General features: G+C 30.3%; 1 protein-coding gene across 1 annotated transcript; it reads left to right on the top strand.

Moving 5' to 3' along the window:
* The first annotated feature begins 15,578 nt into the window (after nt 1–15,578).
* On the top strand, nt 15,579–18,308 carry LOC111397455 (translocon-associated protein subunit beta-like). Its single transcript, XM_023024400.1, has 6 exons — nt 15,579–15,862; nt 17,018–17,116; nt 17,255–17,363; nt 17,463–17,534; nt 17,667–17,672; nt 17,852–18,308. The coding sequence occupies exons 1-6, from the start codon at nt 15,681–15,683 to the stop codon at nt 17,969–17,971; spliced, it is 588 nt and encodes a 195-aa protein (XP_022880168.1). The 5' UTR covers nt 15,579–15,680; the 3' UTR covers nt 17,972–18,308.
* The last annotated feature ends 8,036 nt before the right edge of the window (nt 18,309–26,344 follow it).

Genomic DNA, 26,344 nt, shown 5'->3' with positions numbered 1-26,344 from the left:
GCTAATGTAGTTGTAAAAGGTGAAATCGTATCAACAAATCCTTGTGATCTAATGCATCATGTATCCCTTGGCAATGAATGTTGGAGAGGTTGGGTTAATGAAGTTATTGACAATGTTACCTTATATCGTCCCACACGTGAACTATTTCTTCTTGAAGATGCATTAGGAAGTACAATTGCATGGCCAATCAAGTTTATCAAAATGGATTAATTGTAAGAAAAACAAATGTATGCTTCACTTGGTTTTTATATCATTTTTCATTTGTGTACTCACTTTAATTTATTAACTATACATTCATTTATTTTTGTGATGTGCAGGGAGTTGCTTATTTTTGGGACAACAAAATTGCTGATCAAATTAATCAAAATCAATGTGGATCAATTATTTTGTACTATTTTAATTATTTATTTTTGGATTAGTTGCCTATACTTTTGAATATTGATATCAACTATTTGAGTAGGCTAATGATGTTCTTAGTTCGTTTCAAAATTAACTCTATATTTTGACATTTGTATTAGTTTTATTTATTGTAATTATGGAAGAAGTGATTATACATGTGTTGATATTCAGAATTAAGTTTCTTAATTATTATAGGTTTAATGGTTATAGAATAATAAATATTAAAAAAATGAACTTTTATGGTGGAAAAAAGTAAATAAATTTCACCATTTTACGGCATGCCAGTGTACGCCATAAAAAAATGAGACGAGTAGTTACGACATGCAAAAATGTTTGCCTTAAAAAAAATATTATCCTTTTACGGCATGCAGACGCATGCCATAAAAAGGTTTAGCATTTACGGCATGTCATAACTGCTACATTTATGGCATGCTTTTTGCTTTTTACGGTATGCATAGAATGCCATAAAAAAATATGAATATTTACGGCATGCGCCTAAATGTCATAAACAATGTTTTACGGCATGCAAGCAAACTCTGTTGTAGTGTGTGGACGGAAGGACGTCCAGCACAAAGGAATGTTGAAATGAGGGAAAATGTCAAAAAATAAAAGGTATGTACGTTTTCCACAATAGAGTTGAAAGGTAGGAACGTTTTGTGCAAATTACCCTTTCATTGAATGTTAAATAAAAAATGACATCAAAATTAATCAATCCAGTATTAACACCTCATCATCTATTAAATTTCCCATTAATACAACATGTCCAAGGAGCTTAATTTTTAAATTAATAGCCTCTCAAGTCCACTGGCCAAGCCCAATCTGTCATTGAAAACCTCGTTGCAAAGGATGGAAAAAAAAAACAAACAAGAAAATTATTGGCACTTGACCCATTTTACATTAGTAAATTACTAAGAGTCAGATGTTTGATCCAGTTAAAATACCAATTGAAGTGGTATTAATGTAACTTTAAATAAGAAATTCGATTAATTGAGTCACATGGAATTAAAGCGGCGGGAGAAAATCCTAGAATTGAAAGAAAAAAGAAGCCTTTTTTATCTAAAATATTCACAAATCTAAGAATATATGAGAGATTTTATTTGATATTTGATATTTGAAATTTTCACTAAAATGTCTACTTATCTATAGAAATCTCAATCGAATACACAAACTTTTAGACAGTTTTTAAACTCTTAATTCAATGAACCTAAACTTTTTAAAGTTCTCAAATATAAAATTAATCCACCCTCTTAATTTCACCTTTCGTTCAGGCTATCACGTAGTATATTATAGTATTGTGGTTCACCATTCATTGAACCTATTGTACAATATCAAAGAGACCGGTATTGAGCACCTAGATGATCGTTCATTATGCCTTATTTGAGTCTCATTCTTTAGAAAAAAATACATTTTTAAACAGTATTTTAACATCATTTTAATCACATTTTTTTTAATAAAATAATATTACAAGTAAATTCAAAAAAAATTCTTATTTTTTATCACACATTTCACTATTCAAAAATGTATTTTTAAGACAAAAATGGGCTCAAACAAGGGCTATATTAGACAACCAAAAAAAAAAGGGGAAGTTTGTTAAATAATCCAGTCAAAGAATGTTATTAGTTAAATAACTTTCCATCAATGTTGGTCAAATGGCCTTCACTTACAAAATACAATAAAAAAATGATGTCAAAAGTCCTAAATACCCTCAATATTGAAAAAAGACCCAAACACTCTTATTAATCCAATTAAATTCCTCAATTTATTTTCGCCCCTAAAATCACAGAAACCCGTTTTCTTCTCTTCAACTATTCTTACTACTCTAAAATCCTATTCTTCTTTATATTCTTCACTTACTTAGGTATCTTTTGAACATTTATCATTTATATTGTAATATCTCATTTATATTTGAAGAAAAAAGAAAGATAATTTTAGAAATCTTATGTAAATTGTACATTTACTATTGAATATATTATTAACTAATATTTAAGTTGGAGTTGTTTTTGTACTTGGTGTGCTTTTTGTGTTGCCTGCAACTATTGGATGGTAATGGGACTCCAATGTTATCCGAAATGTAGAACACCACTACAGTTATTATCCGTTACGTAAAACAGCACTACAGTCGTTATTTATTGTAATTTTTTTTTAACGAAACATCTAATAATGGACTCCTGAAGTAAATAACACAGAAAAATTGATAATGTCACAAAGAAATGTAGAAATGACATAGCTTTTATATTTTTGAGTTGGTGAAATCAAAAGTTGTCCTACTCATATGTGTCGATAAGTTAATGAACGTACCTCTTAACTTTTGTACATGTCATGTGCATATTACAATATAAATAAGTTTTACTTATTATTTTTTAGGGACACGAATGGATCATGACTGCTTATAGTCGTGTTTACACATGTAACAGCACGTGTGATTTTTATGTTCAGTAACGATACTTGTACCGTTCAGAAGTTTTTATCTATATTTAATCTTTTTCAATATAATAACATCTAATAATGGATTCCATAATGTATGTAACATAGAAATATTGACCATATCATAAATAATAGTTGAAATGAAATAACTTTTATATTATCGAAATGGTGAAAGCACAAGTCATCCTACTCATATGCGTCGATTAAATTAATAAGCATATCTCTTAACCTTTGTACATTTCATGTGAATATTACAAAGTAAAACAAGTTTCACTTATTATTTCTTGAGACACGGATTGGGCGTGACTGCTCGTATTTGTATTTACAAATAGAATGATACAATGGTCGTTTTCTTCTCAATAAAGACACTTATGTCGTTCCGTTGAATTCTTCAATATTTTGATTTATTTTCAAGGCAAAGACATCAAGCATTGGACCCTCTAACATAATTAAAATGAAAAAATTGTTCACATGATAAAGAACAATTGAAATGACATAGATTATGTCATATCGTGTTGGTAAAAGCATAAATTATTCTACTGGTTAATTAAAATATAAATAATAAGCATATCTCTCAACATTTGTAGATATCATGTTCATCTTACAATCTAAATGAGTTTAACTTATTGATTCTTGGAAACATAAATAGGACATGGCTATTTTATAATCGTGTTTACAAATAGAACGACATAGGGTCGTTTTCGTCTTAGTAATGGAACTTATGTCATTCTGTTGATTTTTTCTATATTTTGATTTATTTTTAACTCGACAACCTCAAGCATTAGATCCATTAACGTATGTAAGATAGAAATGTTAATCACGTGACAAAGAATGGTTTAAATGACATGGATCATATGATATCGAGTTGATGAAAACATAAGTTATTCCACTGGTTCATTAGGCCCCCGTTTGGCCCCCATTCTTTTCAAATTTTAATGATTGGAATAGTATTTTTTTTTTAAATTGTGTGTTTGAAAACGAATGAAAAGTTTTTTATTTGCGTATAATATTATTTTATAGAAGATTGTGTAGTTAAAAATAAGAGATAGAAAAAAAATGAGAATGAGGGCCAAACAGGTGCTAGAATATAATTAATGAGTATATCTCTCAACTTTTGTAAATATCATGTTCATCTTAAAACATAAATAAGTTTAATTTATTGGTACTTGATGCATGGATAGGCCGTGAGCTACATATACTCATTTTTATAAACAAAATGACATAAGTGTTGTTTAACCGCTCTTGTGTTATTCTGTTGATTTTTCAAATATTTTGTTTCTTTTCCAACGCAACAATCTCAAACATTAGATCTCCTAACTTAAGAAAGTTAGAAAGGTTGATCATGAGACAAAAAATGGTTGAATTAGTATTGATTATACAACATTGAGTTGGTGAAATCACAAATCATTGTATTGATTTGTTAGAAAATATAATTAATGAGCATATCTCTCAACTTTTGTAAATATCATGTCCATATTACAATCTAAATGAGTTTAACTTATTGATTCTCGAGGCATGGATGGTTTGTGATTACGTATACTCGTGTTTATAGACAGAACAACATAGGTGCCATTTAATAGCTCTTATATCGTTTTGTTGATTTCTCAAATATAGGAATCTCAAACATTAGATCTCCTAACTTAAAAAAGTTAGAAAGGTTGATCATGAGACAAAGAATAGTTGAATTGACATTGAGTTGGTGAGATCACAAGTCATTGTATTGATTCGTTAAAAAATATAATCAATGAGCACATCTCTCAACTTTTGTAAACGGATTGTTCATAGTGCAATTGAAATGAATTCAACTTATTGATTCTCGAGATATGGATGGATCGTGGTTACGTATATTTGTGTTTATAGACAAAATGACACAAATGTCGTTTAACAACTCTTGTGTCGTTCTGTTGATTTCTCAAATATTTTACTTCTTTTCCAACGAAGTGACCTCAAACATAGATCCCCTAATTTAAGCAAGTTAGAAAGGTTGGTCATGTGACAAAGAATGATTGAATTGACATAAGTTATATGATATCAAGTTAGTGAAATCAGAAATTATTGTATTGATTCGTTAAAAAATATAATTAATGAGCACATCTCTCAATTTCTGCAAACGACATATCCATCTTGCAGCTAAAATGAATTTCGGGACATGGATGGATCGTAGTTGCTTTTATACTCGTGTTTATAGACATAGCGACACAAGTATCGTTTTCTTTACAGTAACGACACAACGCCATTCTCATAGAAGAATTATGTTTACATAATGGCACGTGTGTCATTCTTTTAAAACTTTTCATTTTAATAACAGTATAAGTGACGTTCTCAGTGACCTTTTCATCCTCTAAATGGCAACTTGTGCCATTCTCTTAGAACTTTTCATCTCAGTATCGGCGCAAGTAATTCTATTATTTTCAACATAATACAAGTAATGAGCATATTTCTTAATTTTTTTAAATGCCATATCCACCTTGCAAGTTAAATGAGTTCAACTTATTATTTCATGAGGCATGGACGGGTCGTGGTTGCTTAAACTCGTAATGATAGATAGAACGGCACAAATGTCGTTTTATTATCAGTAACGGCACTTGAGCTGTTCTGTTGATTTCTCCTTTATTTTAGTTCGATTTCAACACAATGGCCTTTAGATTGGGCACCCTAAGTTGTGCAGTTCTCATAGTAATAATAGAAGTTTATATTTATGTATGTCACTTGTGCTGTTCTTTTATAATTTTTCATCTCAATAACAGCACTGAAACTGTTCTCAGGGACTTTTTAAATACCGTAAACAGCACTTGTTTCATTCTCATCAACACTTATAAATCAAATATAGTGTCAGTTGTGCCATTCTCATAAATGTTTTCATCTCAGTAACGATACAAATGTCATTCTCATAGACAAGTATATTTACAAGTGTAATAGTAGATGTAAATTTCTTATAAACATTCTCATTTTTAGTAACGAAACAAGTGTCATTCTCATGTACAAATAAATTTATAATCATAACGATAGTTGTGTTATCAATGGGAGGCTAGACTAACAATTAATGAGCACATTCTTAGTTCATATTTATAAATAGAACGACAAAAGGGTCATGTTTATTTCAATAACGGCTCTTGTGTAGTTTTATTGGTTTCTCCCATAGTTTGATTTTATTCGAGCTCAACGATCTCAACCATTAGACTTCCTAAGGAATAATAAACATTTTCATCTTAGTAATGATATTTGTTCCATTCTCATGAAAACTTGTAACAAACATAACAACACTTATGTCGTTCTCATCTCTCTCATAAGCTCAATAACAGCAATTGTGTCATTATAAAGGATACTTATATTTCTAATAACGTAACACGTGTCATTATTATGGAATAATAACAAATTAAAAAGAAATGTATAATTGAAATGCAAACATTTAACTTAAAAGATATTAACAAAAATGTAGAAAAAAATCGACAAAACGGTACAAGTACTGTTATTAAAATAAAAACAACACTTGTGACATTATGGGGTTGTTTGAGCCCCCCTTTCGAGAAATGAATTTTGTAATAATGTTATGATGAAGAATGTGTAGTTAAAAATAAGAAAAAGGTTTTGAGTTTGTGTGTAATATTATTTTACTGAAGAACGGGTGGTTAATATGTGATCAAATTATTGTTCAATAATGTATTCTAATGAAAAATGGGGCTCAAACAAGGGCTATATGAGCAAACACAGTATACGTAGTCACGTCTTATCTATGCCCCAAAAACCAATAGTAGAACTCATCTAGGTTATTTATGACATTGTCAAACTTTCTATATTACATACGTTAGGGAGTCTATTATAAAATGTTGTTTTGTTGAAAAATCGAATATAGGTAAAAATTTCGGAACGACACAAGTGTCGTTACTAGACATAAAAACGACACTTGTACTATTACATGTATAATTACAAGTATAAGCAATCACGACCTATTCGTTCCCTGAAAAATAATAATTGGAACTTATTTATATTGTAATATGTACATGACACGTACAAAAGTTGATGGATATAATCATTAACTTAATCGACACATATGAGTGTGATGACTTATACTTTCACCTTTTCAATTATAAAAAAGTTATAGCATTTCAATCTTTTTTGTGACTAATCAATCTTTTTGTATTATATACATTAGTGAGTCCATTATTATATGTTATGTCCGTGAAAAAATCTAACTACAACAGATAATGACTGTAATGTCATTTTACTTTACAAATAACAACTGCAGCGGTGTTCTATATTTCAAATCACAGTTGGAGTGCTATTACTTCTCATTGTTATAGATAACACAAAAAGTGCACTAAATACAAAAAAAAAATGTCAACTAAATATTATTTAATAATAAAAATAAGAGTATCTTTCTTATTTTCAAATGTAAACGTTAATGTAAATGATATGCTACCAAACCCTTGTTCAAATCTCAAAAGATATCCAAAATAAGTGAAGAATATAATAAAGAACAAATTTTTAGGGTAACAAGAATGATAATTGAAGAGAAAAAAATAGATGATTGTAATTTTGAGAATCTAAAATTGAAAAAGATGAATATGGGGAAGAAGATGTTATTTAAAAAAAAAAAAGTTTTAAGGTGAATCTGGAGGTGAAATGAGAAAAATTGAAGGATATTAAATTAACAACTAAAGGAGAATTTTATTATTTTGTCAATTAAAATATTTTGTAATTTTGTAATTATCTTTATTATTGGTCAAAGGCATTTAACTAAAAATATCGTCTAGTTAGGCTAGGGGGATTTTTCTAAATGGCCTATCAATATTCATTCTTGCCAAAATGTCTATAATACCCTTAATGAAATGGCTTGCCATATTTTGCACAAAATATCCTAATTTATTGGGATAGTTCCAAAATTCTTCTATTTCTCTCATTTCGAATTTTAATATATAGTTCCATCCTTTGATCTAATAAATTAGTATAATCTGTAATATAATTGTCATATAATTCTTTAAGATTATCATATTCCTTAGATGATATATCCATAATCTCTAGTTGAGAAAAAATATTTTTTATTTTTTCTAATAGTCTTTCTAGCAAATTATCTAATCCTTTAATTGTATAGTCTGGCATCATTTAGATAATTCCTTACAAACTTTATGAATAATAATAACATGATAGATAAGTTTTTGCAAACATGATAAGTAATAATCTCTACGATTCTTTCAAGATATTAGAAGAATTCTTTCTAAATTTAACAAAGACAATAATTTTACCTTACTTTTGATCTTAAATCTGTATTCTTAGAACCGAGTGACCTTCATGCTCTGAATCTGCAAACTGTTCCCTCAAACGGCATTTTGCCTCAATGGGAATTATGTTATTTCAACTTCTTGCTCTCACTATTTCTTTTCGTAGAATTAAGAATAAGGATTTTAAGTAAAGAAAATTCTCTCTTTGTTAAAGTAAGAAAGAGATTATCTTCTTCAATCTGTCAAGAATCTATGGGATAGGAAGTTTAGAAACTCATATTTTTCTGATATCAAAAGATTGGGATTTTATTTCTATAATAATTTATACAAGATTTCTATTGTATACAAGGGGTTTCCAAAAAAACTGGTTTTGAAGAAAGTTTAAGGAAAGAGAATGATTTCTAACTCGAGATGATCAATTCTTTCCCCAAGGACCTCTATTTATACATTACTCAAACTTACTAATATACTCTCCATTACATCACTGCATACATCAGAATTTGAAAAAGGCTCACATGCCTCTCTATTCTTTTCCTCCTGGGGTCTACATTTTCACATGCATTTTTTGCTTTTTCATCAAAGGGGCATCTTTTCTTCTATTATTGCCTCTCCATCTTTGGCTCCATATGCAGCTAGCTAGATGCTTTGGTAGTGGTAGGTCCCCTTTTATTTATCTCCATTCATCTTTTATCTTGAAGAATCAATCTTTTTAATCTTGTCTGCATGTGGGGCACTCCCTCAATCAGCATGATTCTTGGATTGTTGTAGGACTTCCATTAATTTGATGAGTATCAAATTTCTAGATATATTCTTTCAAAATATTAGATTTTTCTTTTCCATTATTTGTAAGGAGTGTCCATCATTCATATTGACACAAGCATCTAAATTTCTTATCATATAAGTTCTTTACAATGTTGTAAAGAATTTTCATCCCCAAAACTCTTTGAGATTTTATCCATGATTTATTGATTTTAGGCAATGGTTTATTATTTCGGCCAATTTCAATCTGAAAATCTCGGCCAACATATCCAATTGTGATAATATGTTCAACATGATAGTATATCATTCCATCAACCTCGGGACTTATTGAATAAAATTTGATATAAATCAATCTTCCTTGGACAAATTTTGAAACTTCTGCCCTGAATATATCATCAAATTTTTCAATTTCTTTTAAATCTTTTCCTGGATAGATCAAATCCAGAAATCTATAATCTGCCTCCATTTTGACCATGAAAGGGTCTGCATCTTTGGTAATTATTAATATGGGATAAACATGATCTCCTGATGCAATTAAATATCATTCATTTTCTTCCAATTCATAAACAATCTTGGCAAATGATCTATATTCTTCTTCTTTTGATGATAAAGGGGTATCATCATCTTCATCAGTTTTGATTCTGATAACTCTTGTATGTTCATCACCATTTTTTATAGTCACCTTCCGGGGACTTGCTATGTCTCGTTTGATATTGCTGGGTCCACTGCTGCTTCCTGGCTGTGTACCTGTTTGTATTTTTGAGATTGTATCAATTGGTATTTCTTCTTTGGTATTTAATGACTCGAATTGTGAAGTAATATCAACAATTCTGTCATTCAATTCTTTGGTATATTTAGAATGAGAATTAGAGATTTCCACCAACAATTTGACATTTTGTTGGATAGATTCTGCCATTTTCTCTAATTGCTCAATTCCAATTTTCATATCTTCTGATTCTTCCATGATGAATTTCATTCGTCTGTTGACGTCTATTAATGAATTTTTGATATTATCCATCTCCAAATTCGATATTCCTGCTCAAAAAATCTGCAAGATAGTTATTTATTCCTTTAATATGAATAATATCAAAATTATAAAATGATAAATATGCTTGTCATCTGTGTAACTTTCTATATTGAGGTTCCATAGGTAACTTATTTCTAATAAGTCCTGCAACTTGAGAATTATCAGTTTCAACAATAAATTTTTTAGATTAAAGGAATAATGAAAACTTTTTTATTCCTCTAATAATTGCTAGCAATTCTTTTTCATGAGTAGTATAATTTATTTCTGTTTGGTTAAAAGTTCCACTTGAATATCTGCATATTTCATTTAAATCTGTTTTTAATATAGCTACCCAATATTTATCCGAGGCATCAGTATTAACAATTAGATTATCTTTTTCATCTGATAACCTTAATTTTGGTAAATTTTTACATTCTTCTTTTAATGATTTAACAATTTCATTATGTTCTTTGTTCCAACCTTTAGTATTTGTTTTCCTAAGTAGAATTTGTATCTTATGTCTCTTTTTTGAGAGATTTTCAATAAATCCTTCAGCATGGTTTAAACATCCTAAAAATTTTTGTATTTGTTCTTTGGATTTTAATTCATTTCGAAAGCTTTCTATTTTTTTAGATATATGAGTTTGTAATTTTATTCGTTTTCTATCTATTGATAATCCCAGAAAATCTATTTCTTGTTTCTCGATTATAAATTTCTTTTTAGAAAGCACAATTCCTTTCTTTTTACATTCATTTATGAATTGTAATAAATGAATCATATGTTCTTTTTTATTATTAGAGTATATTAGTATATCATCTATATAAACAATAAGAAAATCACTAAACATTTTGAATATATTATCCATTTTCATTTGAAATATTTGTGGTGCATTTTTTAAACCAAATGACATAACTAATCATTCATATTTTCCTTGAGGTGTACTAAAAGTTGTATATTGTATACTATCTTTTTCCATTTTTATTTGCCAAAATCCAGATTTACAATCAAATTTGGAATAATATTGTTTTCCTTTTACAAGATTTATTAGGACTTCTTTATTTGGTAAAACGTAACTATCAAATTTAGTATATTTATTTAATTCCTTATAGTTTATTACCATTCTAGCTTTTCTCTAATCTGCTCAGAATGTTTCATAACCATAAAAGCTGGACTACTACGAGGTCCATTACTGAGTCTAATTAACTTTTGTTCTAATTGTTCTTTTATTTGAATTTTAAATTCTTGCATATCCCGTAAGGTATACATCATTGGTCTAACTCTTATTATAACATTTTCTGTTAATTCTATTTTAGCTTTAGGATGATATGGTTTCCAAAATAATAATGGATTTTCTTCATAAATTTTTTCTAATTGTTCTATGATTTTTTTCCATACTTATTTCTATTTCTGTTTTTAGGATCTTTTTATATGATAATTTTTTATTTTTTAGTTCATCTTGTACTATTGGTCGTTTTTCTCATTTATCATCACGCTAGGCTAGCTGAACTCTGTAAGATCTAAGTTCTCTTGATATTTTTAATAGATATGCACAAGGTGTTTGTAACATTATCATGTAATTATGTTGTTTATAGTATTGAAATTGTTGGATAAAGTCATTTCCTAATAATATATCACATTCTAGGTTATTATAATTATATACTTTATTTATTATAACTTGTTTACTACCAAGTATTATATTAACTTTTTCAGCACTATCAATTATTTGAGTGCTTTCTCCGGTCACTCCTATTATTTTTATTTTACTATTTTTATTCCATGATTTTATTAATAAATTTTTAAAAATTGTTATATCACTTCCTGTATCAATTAAGGCACAAATTGTTATGTTTGTTCCTACTATAGTAACTTGTATATATACTGCCAATGGAAAGTTTATTTGATTATTCATCCACTTTCTATTTTATATAATGTAGTTTATCCTTTATGAGTTATATATAATCCTTCTCTTTTTATACTATAATTTTCTAATTCATTTAAGAAACTCATTCTAATAATATATGAGGTTCAATATCCATACTTTCATCCAGATAATATGATACTAAAAGATCAATCCCACCTATTTTTATTGGTATCTTTACCTTTAATTCTGTAATATATAGTTGTCCATCAAAATTCCTGTATTCATATGGTTTTATCTTGTAAGTCATTAATCCTTCATTTTTATTTGCAGTCATATGACATTCACCAGCTCCTGTATCTATCAATATATTTGGTCCTTTTATATACCTCCTACCGTTGAAATGTTTTCCTTCTATTTTCATATTTCCAATATTTTCATGAGGTTTTATTTCTTATATACCACTAGTTTCTCCCAAATATTCTTTTTTATTAGGTAGTCTAAGACTTTTTGATTTCTTTATCAACCTTCCATTGTGAAATGTTATTTTATAATCTTCTTCTTCTCTTAACTCTGTTATTTTAGGCTTATTTTTAGTTATATTAAATTCATATTCTTCTGGAATAAGATTTATTTGTTTGTTTGGTTCCACTATTTTACTAATATCCTTACATTCCTTATGAATTTCTATGTATGGTTTATTAGAATAAATATTCCCATAATTAGAATTAGTAAATGTATATAATGCCCTATATTCCATAGTCATAATTTGGTCTCCTGGTTCCATTATATCATTTCTATGTAATTTGAAATGTAATCCTAAGACTTCATTAAAGTTTTTATCTTTCAATAAGACACAATATTTTGGGTAACAAGTAAATATTAACTTTTGATATGCTAAATTTCCATCTATAGTTCCTAAATGACCATCTTCAAAATTTATAATTCTTTCATCATGTAAACTTACAATTAATGGTGAATCTATTCCTTCCCTAAATAAGGATTTAAACATTATTTGTATTCCTATTAAATAAACATATTGGGTTTTTTTCACTATGTTTTTTTCACTTATTTTTGATAATAATTCTGATACTATACTTTTTGTTAAAAGGTTTATCTTGTGTGTTCCTTGAGTAGTCCTAACATCTATAGTTTTTTCAATCTTATAGTATTCATTTATTGCTATTCTTTTTTTCTCCATATTCTATCTAGAATTTCTCATTTTCCTATTTTCAAATCTAAGGATAACTTTAGTATTTTCTTAAATTTATTATTATCAAAAGTTACTTTTAATCCATAACCTTCTATTCCCTCATATTCTTGGATTTCTACGTTATTATTTTCTATTTCTTCAATTTCTGTATTTAGATTCTGATCCATAATCTTCTGAATCTGCTTCACTTATAAATACTTCCTGATTATTATAATGTTCAATATCAGATATTTCACTTAATTCACTTTCTATTTCAAAATAATCATTTTGTAATATTTTCACTTTTTTCTTTGTGCAATCAGGACTTATATGACCTATTTCTCCATATAATTCCAACACTTACATTGTTTTTTTATCTTTCTTGTAAGGTTTATTTTTCTGTATATTATTTTTTCTTTTATAATATTTCCTTCCAGATTTTATGTATTTTTTCTTAAAATTTCTATATTTTTTAAATTTTCTGTTTTTATACTTTCTTTTATTTCTTTTTTCAGAATTACATCCCCATCTTGTAGTTTTTCCATATTTTCACAACATATTCTAGTTAATTTTCCTAATTTTTTCAATAATTGTCTTTGTTGACATATATATGAAAGTCTTTCAAACAAGAATTTTATTTTTGATCCTAGTGTTCTAGGTATTCCTATATTTTCTTTAATATATTTTTCAAATTTTATTTTAAAATATATTCCCAATGATCCTGGTAATTTATTGTAATACATATCTTGATATACTTTTTGATTCTCATTACTATAAAATTGAGTATAATAGTAATCCTTGAATTCACAAGTATATTCTTTAATTTTACACATATCATAAATTGTTAAATTAATTAACTTAACTCTTGCATTATCTTTTTCCCGTATTGCTTCTTTTTCATAATTTCTTAACCAATTTTCTCCTAAGAATTTATTTGCAATATATTCTACTAATCTTTCTATTCCTAGTTTATCTGACTTTATTATTTCTGTTTGTACATTTTTTTTTATTAATGATTTTGTATCACTACTAATTACTTCCCACCAATTTCTAACATTTCCTTCAAAAGATGCAATTAAAAAATCTATTCTCCTTTCAGTATTTTCCCATGTATCATCTTTATTATATAAAAAGAATAATATCATTGAATCTGCCCAAATTATTAAGGCTTTCTTAGTGTCTATTTTACAATCTAAGTCTAATTTTGTTCCTCCATGATTAACGAGTTTATCATAATTATTATTTAATTCAAATCTATTACTGTATTTATTTCCTTTAGACATTTTTTTCTCTTATTTTATCATAAAATTGTCTATTTGGTTATCTATTGATTCTTATTTAGAGGTCCCTATGGGATTAGGTCCTCCTCTAGTATTCATTAAGATTTGATATTCATCATCTATACTTTCTAAGTTTAAATGATCAAAATTATCTATAAGTAAATCTAATTCTTCATTCATTTTCTTTGTCTTGATTTTCTTCAATTTTCTGTTTACCTAACATTTTTTCTCTAGATTCTTCCTCTTCTAATATTTTAGGTAATATATTTTTTCTAAACTCATCATTCATGCTTCCTGTTTCTATTATCATATTTTTTCTTTCAATATGTTTTTTCCCTATTCTGGTTATTTCTTTTTCTATAAATTTTTTATCTATTCTATTATTCTTTTCTTCATTTTCTATTAATTTTCTGACTTCGAGTTTCAATATATTTATATCATTTCTTACTTCTTTTATTTCATTCTTTATTTCTTGTACATCATTCATTAATGTTCTTATTAAATGTTTTAATTCTTCCATATGTTCATTGATTGACATTTTCTTTTATCAATTTTTTGATTGACAATAATAAAATGCTATGTACTCAGCATTTTTACACTCTTTTATCATTTTATCATATTTTTATTTTATTACTTCAATATTTGTTAGTTCTTTTAATTTTTCATAATACCTTGCCTTTTCTTAATACCTTTTTTGTTTTAATTTTAATATTTGTTTTTTTGAGTTTTAGTTATATCGCCAGTATTAATCATTATTTAATCTAAAATTTTATTATTTATTAATCTTATTCTTCTTAACTTTCTTTCTAAAATATTTTTAGTTTCTTTCATTATATTTTTATGATGATTCAAATATTTCTCTATAATATAATTCATTTTCAAATACTTCGATAATTATTTCATATGTACATCTATCTTTGATAAATCCTATAATTAATTTATGTAATATTTGTTCTTTTATTTCTCTAGGTAAATTCCTAGTTACATATAATGTTATTATTTTTAATTTATTAGAGATAGGGTTGAAAAATATATAACATCCTTTTTCTTCAATACATTGATAATAATTATTTATTTTTATGACTTCCATAATTTTTTTTTTCCAGATTACTATGAAATCTATTTCACTCTGGATTTCTTCTATATATATATATATATATATATATATATATGCTTATATTCTTCAAATAATATCTTTTTAATTATTTTTTTTTTTAGTTAATTTATTTGTTATTAAGCGTATATAAAATCTTAATGTAAGGTTAAAAACTAATTTTTTATATGCTTGTGGTAATCTATTTTTTATTGGTCTTTTCATAAATTTTTAAATAATTCTTCAAAGTCTAATAATGTTTGAGAATTTATAATATCAATATCTGTTATCATATCTATGTCTGTTCTAAAAGATATATCGTATTTTGAGATATTTTTCCATTTTTTTAAGTGGTCAAATTACCTGGAAAAAACGGGAGCTAAATAAATTACCATTCGCAAACCCTATCTTGTCATCATTATCAGCAAAACCTGGTGAATTTGTTCAGCAATGGCGGGTTGGATCGGACGGTCTGTGATCTGTGTCCTGGCGGCTCTGTTGTTGGCATCATCGACGATTGCCAGCTTAGATGGCCCATTCATAATTGCCAATAAGAAAGCCAAGCTCACCAGGCTCAAATCGGGCTCCGAACGTGTCTCTGTTTCCATTGATGTCTACAATCAAGGATCCACGTATAGTCAAATTCCATCTCTTTTACTTAGATCTTCCTTTTTATTGTTCCTAATTTATAATATTTTTATTGTTTGATTTGAAATTTGGATTAATTTTGTGTTTTACGAATTTGATTGTAGTTATTGTATTCTGTCAGTTACCGAACCGAGGATTTTTTGTTGTTTAATTATTATTTTTCCTTTCTTGTGATAATTAATGACTTAAAGAGGGAAATTGAGTTCCTTTAAATTCCTTAAGAGGAATTGATCTGCCTTTATTTTTGTTATTCCTAATTTTTATTTTTTTTCGTTTTGCTGCATGAGAGCTCATTTGAAATTTGAATTGATTTTATGTTTTTATTGTTGACATACTTGAATGTAACTATTAAGTTAAGTTAGTTACGATGTTCTTGTTATTATTATTTTTCTTTTTCTTTTTTTTTTTTTTTTTTCCTTTTTTGCAATAATAAACAACTTTAAGAGGGAGAAATTGCGATGCTTTAAATGCATGGAATTCATTTGCTTCTATCATAAATGGAAAGCTTTTAAAGCTAGATCAGTAATTATTTGAGATTATCCATTGGAGTTGATTGCTAAATTCTTAACTTGATTTCAGTTTGTGTCTGTAAGAAAGCGTTCAGTGGTTTCTCTGTTTTCAATTCATTTCCCTAGTATAGATTCTTCAAAAGTTGCTATGTGATTTTCACAGTACACATCACAGGGGCCTTTCCGCCTTTGTTTTCATCTATGGTCTGTAAATTGGTTTATTCTGTAATTCAGCAGCTTAACTAACATCTTTGAAGCTTCTGATCATCTTCACTTCTGCCTCTGTTTTATATAATTTTGACAAAATCTGTGGAACTCTACCTGCTTTACCACATTAAATTATGTTTAACAACTGCTAAGTTGCCAGCTTATAATCACTTTTTTATATCAATGGAATAGCATGAACAAAATTGAGAACGTTCCCTGATCAAAAATCATAGAAATTTGTGCTTTTTAGAAACCTATGGAGTTATTGTTTTGTTGTCGGGCTTATCCCATTAGTAATGATAACTGTTACTTTTACTGTTGGTGATGAGGCTCTCATATAAAAGATGAATTTCTTTTCTTACAATGTATTTGTATATGCTATTGTAATTCTGGGATTGTGTTACAACGTGTACTCAATTTCAGGACTGCCTATGATGTAACCCTTAATGATGGTGGTTGGACCCAAGACATATTTGATATCGTCTCTGGTAACACTTCAACGTCGTGGGAAAGGCTTGATGCGTGAGTCCTAATTTAATGAACACCCCCACCCCCCCACCCCCCCGGGGTTCATGCTGTTGATCTTCCTTTTTCGATCTACGCCTTCAGTAAGTCTGCCTGCGAATAATCTCTTTATCATGCTAATCTGGATGATTGTAGGGGGGCTCTTCAGTCACATTCCTTTGAATTGGAAGCCAAAACCAAAACTATGTTTTATGGAGCACCAGCAGTTATCACATACCGTGTCCCCACGAAGGCTGCTTTACAGGTTTGGCACTGTCACAAGAGTTATGTCATTTGTGTATGCTTTCTTAATGTCAATGTCATTTCGACGTGTTGTGCAATCTTTTGACTGTCTATATTTTAGGAAGCATACTCAACTCCAATCCTGCCACTAGATATTCTAGCAGATAGGCCTCCTGAGAAGAAGTTTGAGTGGGTAAGCTTTGATGTAGATATATTTAAACGTGTTCATTGTTCAGTATACTTAGTGCTATGTTCACTAACAACCCTTGCCATTTTTTTTCTTTTTGCATGGAATTATTTCGTGGTTGCATCTGAAATCTTACAGGCTAAGGTATGTATCATTCTTGCTAGTTGTCTGTTCCTTTAGGAAAGCCCATCAAAGTATCTGCATCAAGATCATTCTAGCTAATAATAATAAGTAAACAGCAGAAGATAAAACCATTGCTGCAGCTACTGAAGTAAATATTTAAATTTTATATTTTCTGCTTACAATAAACTTCCTTTCTGCAGAAGCTGTTGGTGAAATATGGCCCCCTTATCTCTGTGGTCTCTATTGTGGTTCTGTTTGTGTACCTGGTCGCAACTCCATCAAAATCCAGTGGCCCAAAGGGGAGCAAGAAGAAGCGCTAATGACTATATTCAACTGCTGTGCAGCTGTCTTTCTTTGTCTATGCGCGTGTTGCCAGCAGGCTTGTCTTCTTATCCCCACTTTGTCATAGCCCATCAAATATTTCATTTCCGGTTGTCAGTACAATTCTGCGTTAGGGCTTTCAAAAGTTCTAAATGATAAGCTATTAGAAGAGAGATGAACTGACTTCTTAGTCCGGCCTCTTTTTAAGCTAGGAGTTATTTGCTTTAAGGATCGCCATCTTAGGTTGCTGCCTGGAATTCGTGAAGTTTTCTTGTGTTTATTTGTACTTTTTTGAGCAATGCAATTTATCTATCTTGAACTCCCATAATTTCCTCACTCTTTCTTTCTTTTTCTTTTTCTTTTTTTTTTTTTTTTTTTTTTTTTTTTCTTTTTTTTTTTTTTCTTTTTGTTTTTTTGTTTTGTTTTATGTATTATTGAATTTGAATGTCACTCTTTAACTGAAAATTTTATGACAATGGAGGGGCAATGGTGTCTATTTGTATAGTTTCACTGAAAGTTGTAACCAGCTTGAGCTCGGAGCTAATTAAAACAGGAAACATGTGCCAAGGCGTTTTGAAGGTTATGTGCTTATGTTTTTGTTTGTTCATGAAGCTCTTATTCCAACGGTGAAAAATTCATCCATAAATCGAGTGAATGATATACCTAAGTGGTAAAATCAAGATTTTAATCTAAATTAAAGTCTATAATTAATTTTAATCACATGTTTTATGCTATCCATAATTTTTTAACCATATATTTTGATAATTTTTATTAAAATAAGCTAGAAATCTGATTTTAATTTTCATCAAATAGCTTGAATTACATCAAAGTGGCGAAACTTAAAACATCGAGACTTTGGGAAGTCTAATTCCAAATGCATAACTAATGTTTGGCTCTTGTTTAAAAACTTTTTATAAACACTCAAATCACTTTTTATTCACATTTTTTTTAAAAAAAATTATAAATTCTACTTATTTGTTTATTATTGATTTTCATTATTTATAATTTAAACATATTATTAGTATTTAGAGCGTCTTTAGCTACTAGTGAGTTTGCCATGCCATTGAAGGTTGGGGGTTTATAGTGACGAAATTGTTCAACAATTGAATTGGTGTTGTTAGAGTTTGTATTTTGGAACCAGCTTGTGCTTGTTGTCTACCTAGATTTTGTATCGTCCTCAACAATTCCCTCATGAATGTAACTTGTAACTTGTAACTTGGTTTCGTTGTTGTTTTGCCATTTTCTTAATGCTAATGAAATTTCAATTTAGAAATATTTGATAACAAAATAATAATAATAATAATAATAATAATAATAATAATAATAATAATAGTCGTCGTCGTCGTCGTCGTCGTCGTCTTTGTAATGACGGAAAAAACTTTAAAAAATTTTAAATCATTACATATGGTATTTTGTTTCCAAAAAATATCAAATAAATAAAGGTTTTCTATATAAGTAAATATTTATTTCAAATCTCTATGAGTCCTAAAAGTCTTCTGGTGGAGTCTCATCATTCAAAGTAATGCATGACTCGAGCTTAAAATCCGTAATAAAATCAATGAAATTTTGTGGCTCAAGTTTTTGCTCGGTGTCTTTCGGCTCTGGTTCGATTTCCTCCTTTGGGTCTCAGGCTCTTCCTCTTGTTTTGGCTCGGGCTTAGGCTTTAGCGCTAGCTCTTGTTGTTTGTGGTTCCACAAGATTATGATGTCCTACAGTATCTCTTAAAATCAATCATATTTCAATCTTTTTTCAAATATAGCCCATAATCCATATCTCTCATGAAGTAAGTCACGTCTCTTCATTGATGTAACGACCCGAGTCTCTGTACCCAAGCCGTTAACTTACGTACTGTCCGCTTTGGGTGGACCTTATACCCACTTACTCGTCAATTGGGACTAGGATTCAATTTAAGTAAAATGTTATGAATTCGAATCTCGGAGGACAGGACAGAAAGGCGTGAGGGGTAAGTGGGCACAAGGCTCGCCCAAAGCAGACAGTACGTAAGCTAACGGCTTGGGTACAGAGACTCGGGTAGTTACGCGCATTTTCTTGTAACGACTTGGGTCTCTGTATCCAAACCGTTAGCTTACTTACTATCCGCTTTAGGTGGGCCTCGCACCCACTTACCCCTCACGACTTTCTGTCCCGTCCTCCGGGATTCGAACTCATAACATTTCCCTTAAATAAGACTTAAGTTAAATTCTGGTACCAATTGACAGCGTTTTTTGTAACGACCCGGGTCTCTGTATCCAAGTCGTTAGCTTACGTACTGTCCGCTTTGGGTGGGTCTTGCGACCACTTACCCCTCACGGCTTTCGGTCGCGTCTCCTAGGATTCAAACTCATAACATTTTCCTTAAATAAGACTTAAGTTGAATCCTAGTACCAATTGGGCTATACCGCTCTTTACTACGCGACAGTCACTATTTGTACTCACTCCTCCCATTTCCTCCCCGAATCTCTTCTTTCAATGGATCTTTTCTTGTGTTTAGGTTAGCTCTCTACTTTCATCCCCCACAACTAAATAAGCTCGCCAGTAACTCCAGAGAGGAATATAGGCACTTGCTCTTCAGTCTATCTATGGAAACCTTATTTCCTTGATGAAATCATGCCTCTAACTAGCCTTTAAACGTCTTTTTATGGCCAGAAAATCAACATTCAAGATTTGGTACCCCCTAACTTTCTCGAGCCCAATTGATATCAGGATTCAACTTAAGTCTTACTTAAGAAAAACGTTATGAGTTCGAACCCTGGGGGACACGACAAAAAGTCGTGAGGGGTAAGTGGGCGCAAGGCCCGCCCAAAGCGGACAGTACTTAAGCTAATGGCTTAAGTACAGAGACCCGGGTCGTTACAATTGAGACCGTATTATGATATATCGAAAGGACCGTCCCCTCATTATATCCAAACAATCTTGTCTATTCCCACTTAAAAAAAGAAATACTCGACATGTTCAACAGAGGTTCGCTCCCATCTCACTTCAAAACTTATGTGAGTCTCAATGGCCATTTGAACACAATGAAGTTACATTGGGCTATTCCTATTCATCCCAGCTATTTGCCAAGTCCTAATCATGGGACAAGTATAATTTCTATTTTGCTTAATCTATTGGCAACAATATTATTTTATTCAATACTCGCATAAACAATATTCATATCAAACGTGGGAAAAAATGACTATTAAATTATGCGAGGTGAACATACTTTTACATTTCATAGTATGGAGCAAGATGATTCATAATCCTACTAAAAATATGACATTACATTTCATATTTGAGATCATTTGGAGAGTGGTCAAGTAGTGAGCGTTGTGTACTAAGGATTCTTCATCTCATTACATGTTTAAGACTTTAAAAAATAAAATAGGATTTTCTCAAAATAGTGGTTTCATAAAAAAATTAATTTTCTTAAATCCAAGTTTGAAATATTGTTTTTCATCTTGTTGATTTGAATATCACACAACCAATAAGCTTCTAGATCAGGAGGAGGGTCATAAGTGGACCCCTTAAATTCCAAACTCTTCTTAGGCAGTACAAGTCTTTTCAATAAAGTCTTTCAATTTTGCGAGTATGTAATTCAAGAAAATTGAAACAATAAGTGAGATGTGAAATCGCTTAAAATATAAATTTTCTAATTGATAATTTTTTTTTTTAAAACATCAATCAAAAGCTAAAGGAAAACACATAAATATTTACGATACGTGAAATATAAAACATGAGCATTATGCATAACAATTTAAATTCTAAACTTTCATTTTTAAAACAAATATTACCCTTCAAAAATTTTAAAATAAGATAAAATAAAAGGTCTTCCTTTTTTTTTCACATTTGATATGAATATTGTTTATGTGAGAATCGAATAAAATAATACTATCACTAATAGATTAAGCAAAATTGAAATTACACTTGTCCCATGATTAGGATTTGACAAACAATTAGGATGACTAGGAATAGCCCAACATACCTTCATCGCACTCAAATGGCCATTGAGAACTACATAAATTATGAAGTGAGATGGGAGCGAACCTTTGTTGAATATGTTGAAGATTTCCTTTTTAAGTGGGAGCAAACAAGGTCGTTTGGGTATAATAAAGGGATGGTCCTCTCGATATATCATATTATAAGCGCTATGTGGCCTCAATGGAGAGACGTGGCTTATTTCGTGAGAGATATGGATTATGGACTATATTTGCAAGAAGATTCAAATATGATTGATTTCAAGGGATACTGTAAGGACATCATAATATTGTAAAATGACAGACAACAGGGTTCAGTGCGAAAGCTCGAGCCTGAGCCAAAACCAGAGCTAAAGGAAAAGCTTAATGAGGACCTAGAGGAAGAGCTTAAGGAGGACCCAAATGAGGAAATCGAACCAGAGCGGAAAGACCCTAAGTAAGAGCTCGAGCCACAAAATTTCATTGATTTGATTGCGGACTCCAAGCCCGAATCATGCATTACTTCAAATGATAAGACTCGTGTTAGTTTGATGGTCATTCTTCGAGTAATGTTCTGTAAAATCACATTATGAATTTGCGTTCGTTTATTTGCGTGTTATAATTTGAAGTGATTGTCTAAGGTTCCATGATCATAATGGACGTCACAAATTGTATACTCGATGGATCGGGTATAGTAAGACACAATTTGTGATGTGATCAAAATTATGTCGTTCACAATCAGTTCATAAAGTTGGACGCTTTATGTTGATAAGATTGTATTGTTCTTATTAAGATTTGTCTATATCTTGAAATAGGAACAATAATGTGTTTCGATGCACATTGAACGAGACCGCGTAGTTGACTCATTTGTGACCGTTTGAAATGAGACTCTACTTGATTATCAAACATGTCACCTAAATCCTGGGTGAGTAATATACCTTTGATTGCTAGTTCAAGTTCTTTGAAGTACCAATGAGTGAAGTCTTAAATAGAAGATTGATTTCGGTGCTTTGGGAATCGGGCCGAAACAATTAGAGATCATATACTTACAATATTGGAATCCATTAATCATTGAGATGAGACGATCGTCACTCTAAGGTATTTTCCTAGGCAAATTGAATCCGAGCTTAGTAGGTCGACGATGAGATCGTTGGACTTTACATTGTGATTTGATCACAGCGAATTTGCCGTATGAAAATGAGATTTAGAGGGTAATGCATGTTGAAGGGCAAAACGGTCATTTTGCCAGTTTCAACATATTGACAGTCAAATGGGGGTTGACTTGTAGAACGATAATCAGAGGATATTGTTATTGGATCATAATTTGCTTATATAACTATCACTCGACTCGAGAGTGCAATCTCAATTTTTTGGTAGAATAAATCGAGATTAATAGATGTATCTCAATTGGTCAAGAGTTAACCCAATTGAAAACATCTATTGGAGCTTAGGTCATGTGAGTCCAATTAGGTCCCTCTCTTGGCTCCAATAAAAGGTGTGTGACTTAATTGGCTTACTACAATAAAGTCTAAGGAAATTTGTGCAATTTTCAAACCCTAATAGGTCGTTATAAATATACACATTATTGGCATATTTTGGTGTGAATTTAGGGTTAGCTACTTTTCACATTCCCCAAAAAGGAATAACACCTAGTGGAGAACAAGGGAGAAGATCTAAGGGAGGAAGCAATTGGTTAGGCCATTAATAGCTCCTTCGAAAAGGTTATCATCTCCCCTTTCTATATATGTGAGGATTTTATGATACAATGATCTCAAAGTCAATCAAATCCTTATTTACATGATTTTCATCTTCAAAGGAAAATTAATTTTCTATTGTGATGATTAAAGTTCATTAACCAACAAATGGTATCAGAGCTAAGGTTATTGTATGCCTTGAGTAGGATTAATTTTTTTTTTTTTTTAATCCTAGTGTAATATGCATTTTATTTGGGTGGTGTTAGGTTATTTGATTTTGACATGTTTATGCTTTAAATATGTTTAAAGTTATTGTTGATACACTCATAATTACTTTTGGCCCTAGAATTCCTTTTTACTTTCTATTGTAATTCATTTATTATGGTTATTCTCTAGAAATATTGTAAGCCATAAGGCATTAAGTTTTTTTTTTTAATTTTTTCTTCATTTTTGTTTTTATATTTTGAGGAAGAAATGTAAACTTGTTGTTGCAATTTCAATAAAGAAGAAGGACGAACAAGGAGCAAGAAATAAAATAAAAAACACAAAAAAAAAAAATCAGACAGCAACCATAGCTGGCTGCTGCTGCTACTGTTGCCTTGCAGCAGCAAGCTGAAGGTCGCCGAAGGGCCAACTCCGGCTGCGACTTATTTTGGGTCGTCAGAGGTGTGTGTGTTTTTGGTGGAAGTGTATTTTCTTGCTATGGTTTGAAAATTAGGGTAAAACTTGAGCCAATGTTATCGGATAATGACCTTGTTGGTTTTAAGTTTTTGGCCTATAAATTAAATTAACCCTATTTTCTTGTTACATGAGGTGGACTACAAAGAAGATTGAAGAATTAGGCCAGGATGTGGCCCAATGTAATTCTTTTTATCCATGTTGTAATTTAAATTCTTAGGATGTGCCGTTAGTGATTATTATTCATTTAATTATCGCTTTTACCGCTTTATGGATGGATGAATGTTTAATTATTATCGCATGTCATGTAGATTAAATGAAACACCACCCGGTGCACTAAAATCATATGTATTTACATTTAAATATTTTTTATCACTCTAAAATTAATTAGAGGTGGTTGAAAAATATTTTATAATTAGCGCCATTATAATTGTTTATATTTGGCGGACCAATTAAGTGAAAATCCAACGGTATAAAATAATAAGTGGAAGAGGGTTTATAGGTATGTATAAACCTACGGGCTCCTCTGTCATCCAATTTGTTATTAAAATACGTATGTTTAGTATCGAATTATATCGGTCTCCCTATAGGAGAACTAAGTTATTTTAGATTAACTGAAATTGGATCTAGTAATATAATTTCTTTAAAAATGAAATAATGGGATGATCATCCTATAGACGACATCTTATATATTTCGGATATTTTAAAATTATTGACGGAGGTTATTACACTTATATATGAATATTTTTGGGGACTTCCTATAAAAGATTTCAACAAAATTATTCATAGGCCAAATAAAAATTAATCCTCATTTTCTTGTGGCATGAGATGCCTAATTCAATAAAATGAATGGGAGGGTCCCAACCTTGCTAACAACTATATTGACCTCCTATAGAGGGTGTGTTTAAAGTTGTAAGAGCTTAAGGTTTTTTTTTATTACAAATATAGTTTTGGATCTATATTTGCATATTCATATACATGCATCATACAAAGATTATTGCTCATTTTATCAGAAAATGTCGCTTAATTCATTATCAGTAATACTTAACAAAAATCAACTTGTGGGAGAAAACTACGTTGACTGGAAAATGAATCTTAATACTGTTCTTACTGCTGGAAAACTCAAATATGTGCTGGATGAAGTTTGTCCCGAAACCCCTAAAGATGACTCCACGGAATCTCAAAAGACTGCATATGAAAAGTGACATCATTATGATAAGATGGCCCGCTGTTACATTTTGGCATCCATGTCAAATGTGTTACAACAGAAATATTAGAATATGCAAACTGCTTTTGACATAATGGAAAACCTTCAAGAGATGTTTGGACATTAAAGCCGACAAGCTAGGCAAGCCTCCATTAGGGCAATTATGAACACACGCATGAAATCGAGAGCATCTGTAAGGGACCATATGTTAACCATGATTGGTCACTTCAATGCTGTAGAGGTTTTAGAAGCTGACATTGATTCCGAGATTGACATGGTCTTTGAGACTCTTCCTGAGATGTTCTCACAATTTATAGTTGATTATAATCTACACAAGATGGACATGTCTCTGACGGAATTAATGAAAAAGCTACAAAATGTTGAATCTGTTCTAAAAACTAGGAGTGGAAGTGCTTTGACTGTTACAACTGGACCCTCTCATCCTAAGCCTTCTGGTGGCAAAGGAGGAAAGAAGAGGAAGAGGCCAAACAAAAAGTCAGATAACAAGTCAAAGGGGAAGAAAACTACTGTCGATGGGAAACCAAAGGGAAAGTGTTTTATTTGTGGACAAAAGGGTCACTGGAAGACGAACTGCCCAGATTACCTAGCTAAGGGGAAGCAAGGTAAAGACAATAATGCCCTATTCATTGAGTCATGCTTAGTGGTTAATTCTACTAATACCTGGATTGTAGATTCTGGAGCCACTAATCATGTTTGCAATTCTTTGCAGGGGTTTCAGGAAACCAAGCATCTCAGTGAAGGGGAGTACACTCTTAGGGTTGGCACAGGAGCAGTGGTATCTGCCAAAGCTGTTGGCACTTTTACTTATGTTTCGAGAATCGTAGGCATTTGATATTAGAT

This window comes from Olea europaea, chromosome 7 (genome assembly GCF_002742605.1).
Source record: "Olea europaea var. sylvestris chromosome 7, O_europaea_v1, whole genome shotgun sequence".
NCBI lineage: Eukaryota > Viridiplantae > Streptophyta > Magnoliopsida > Lamiales > Oleaceae > Olea > Olea europaea.
This window is presented reverse-complemented; position numbering and strand designations above follow the sequence as displayed.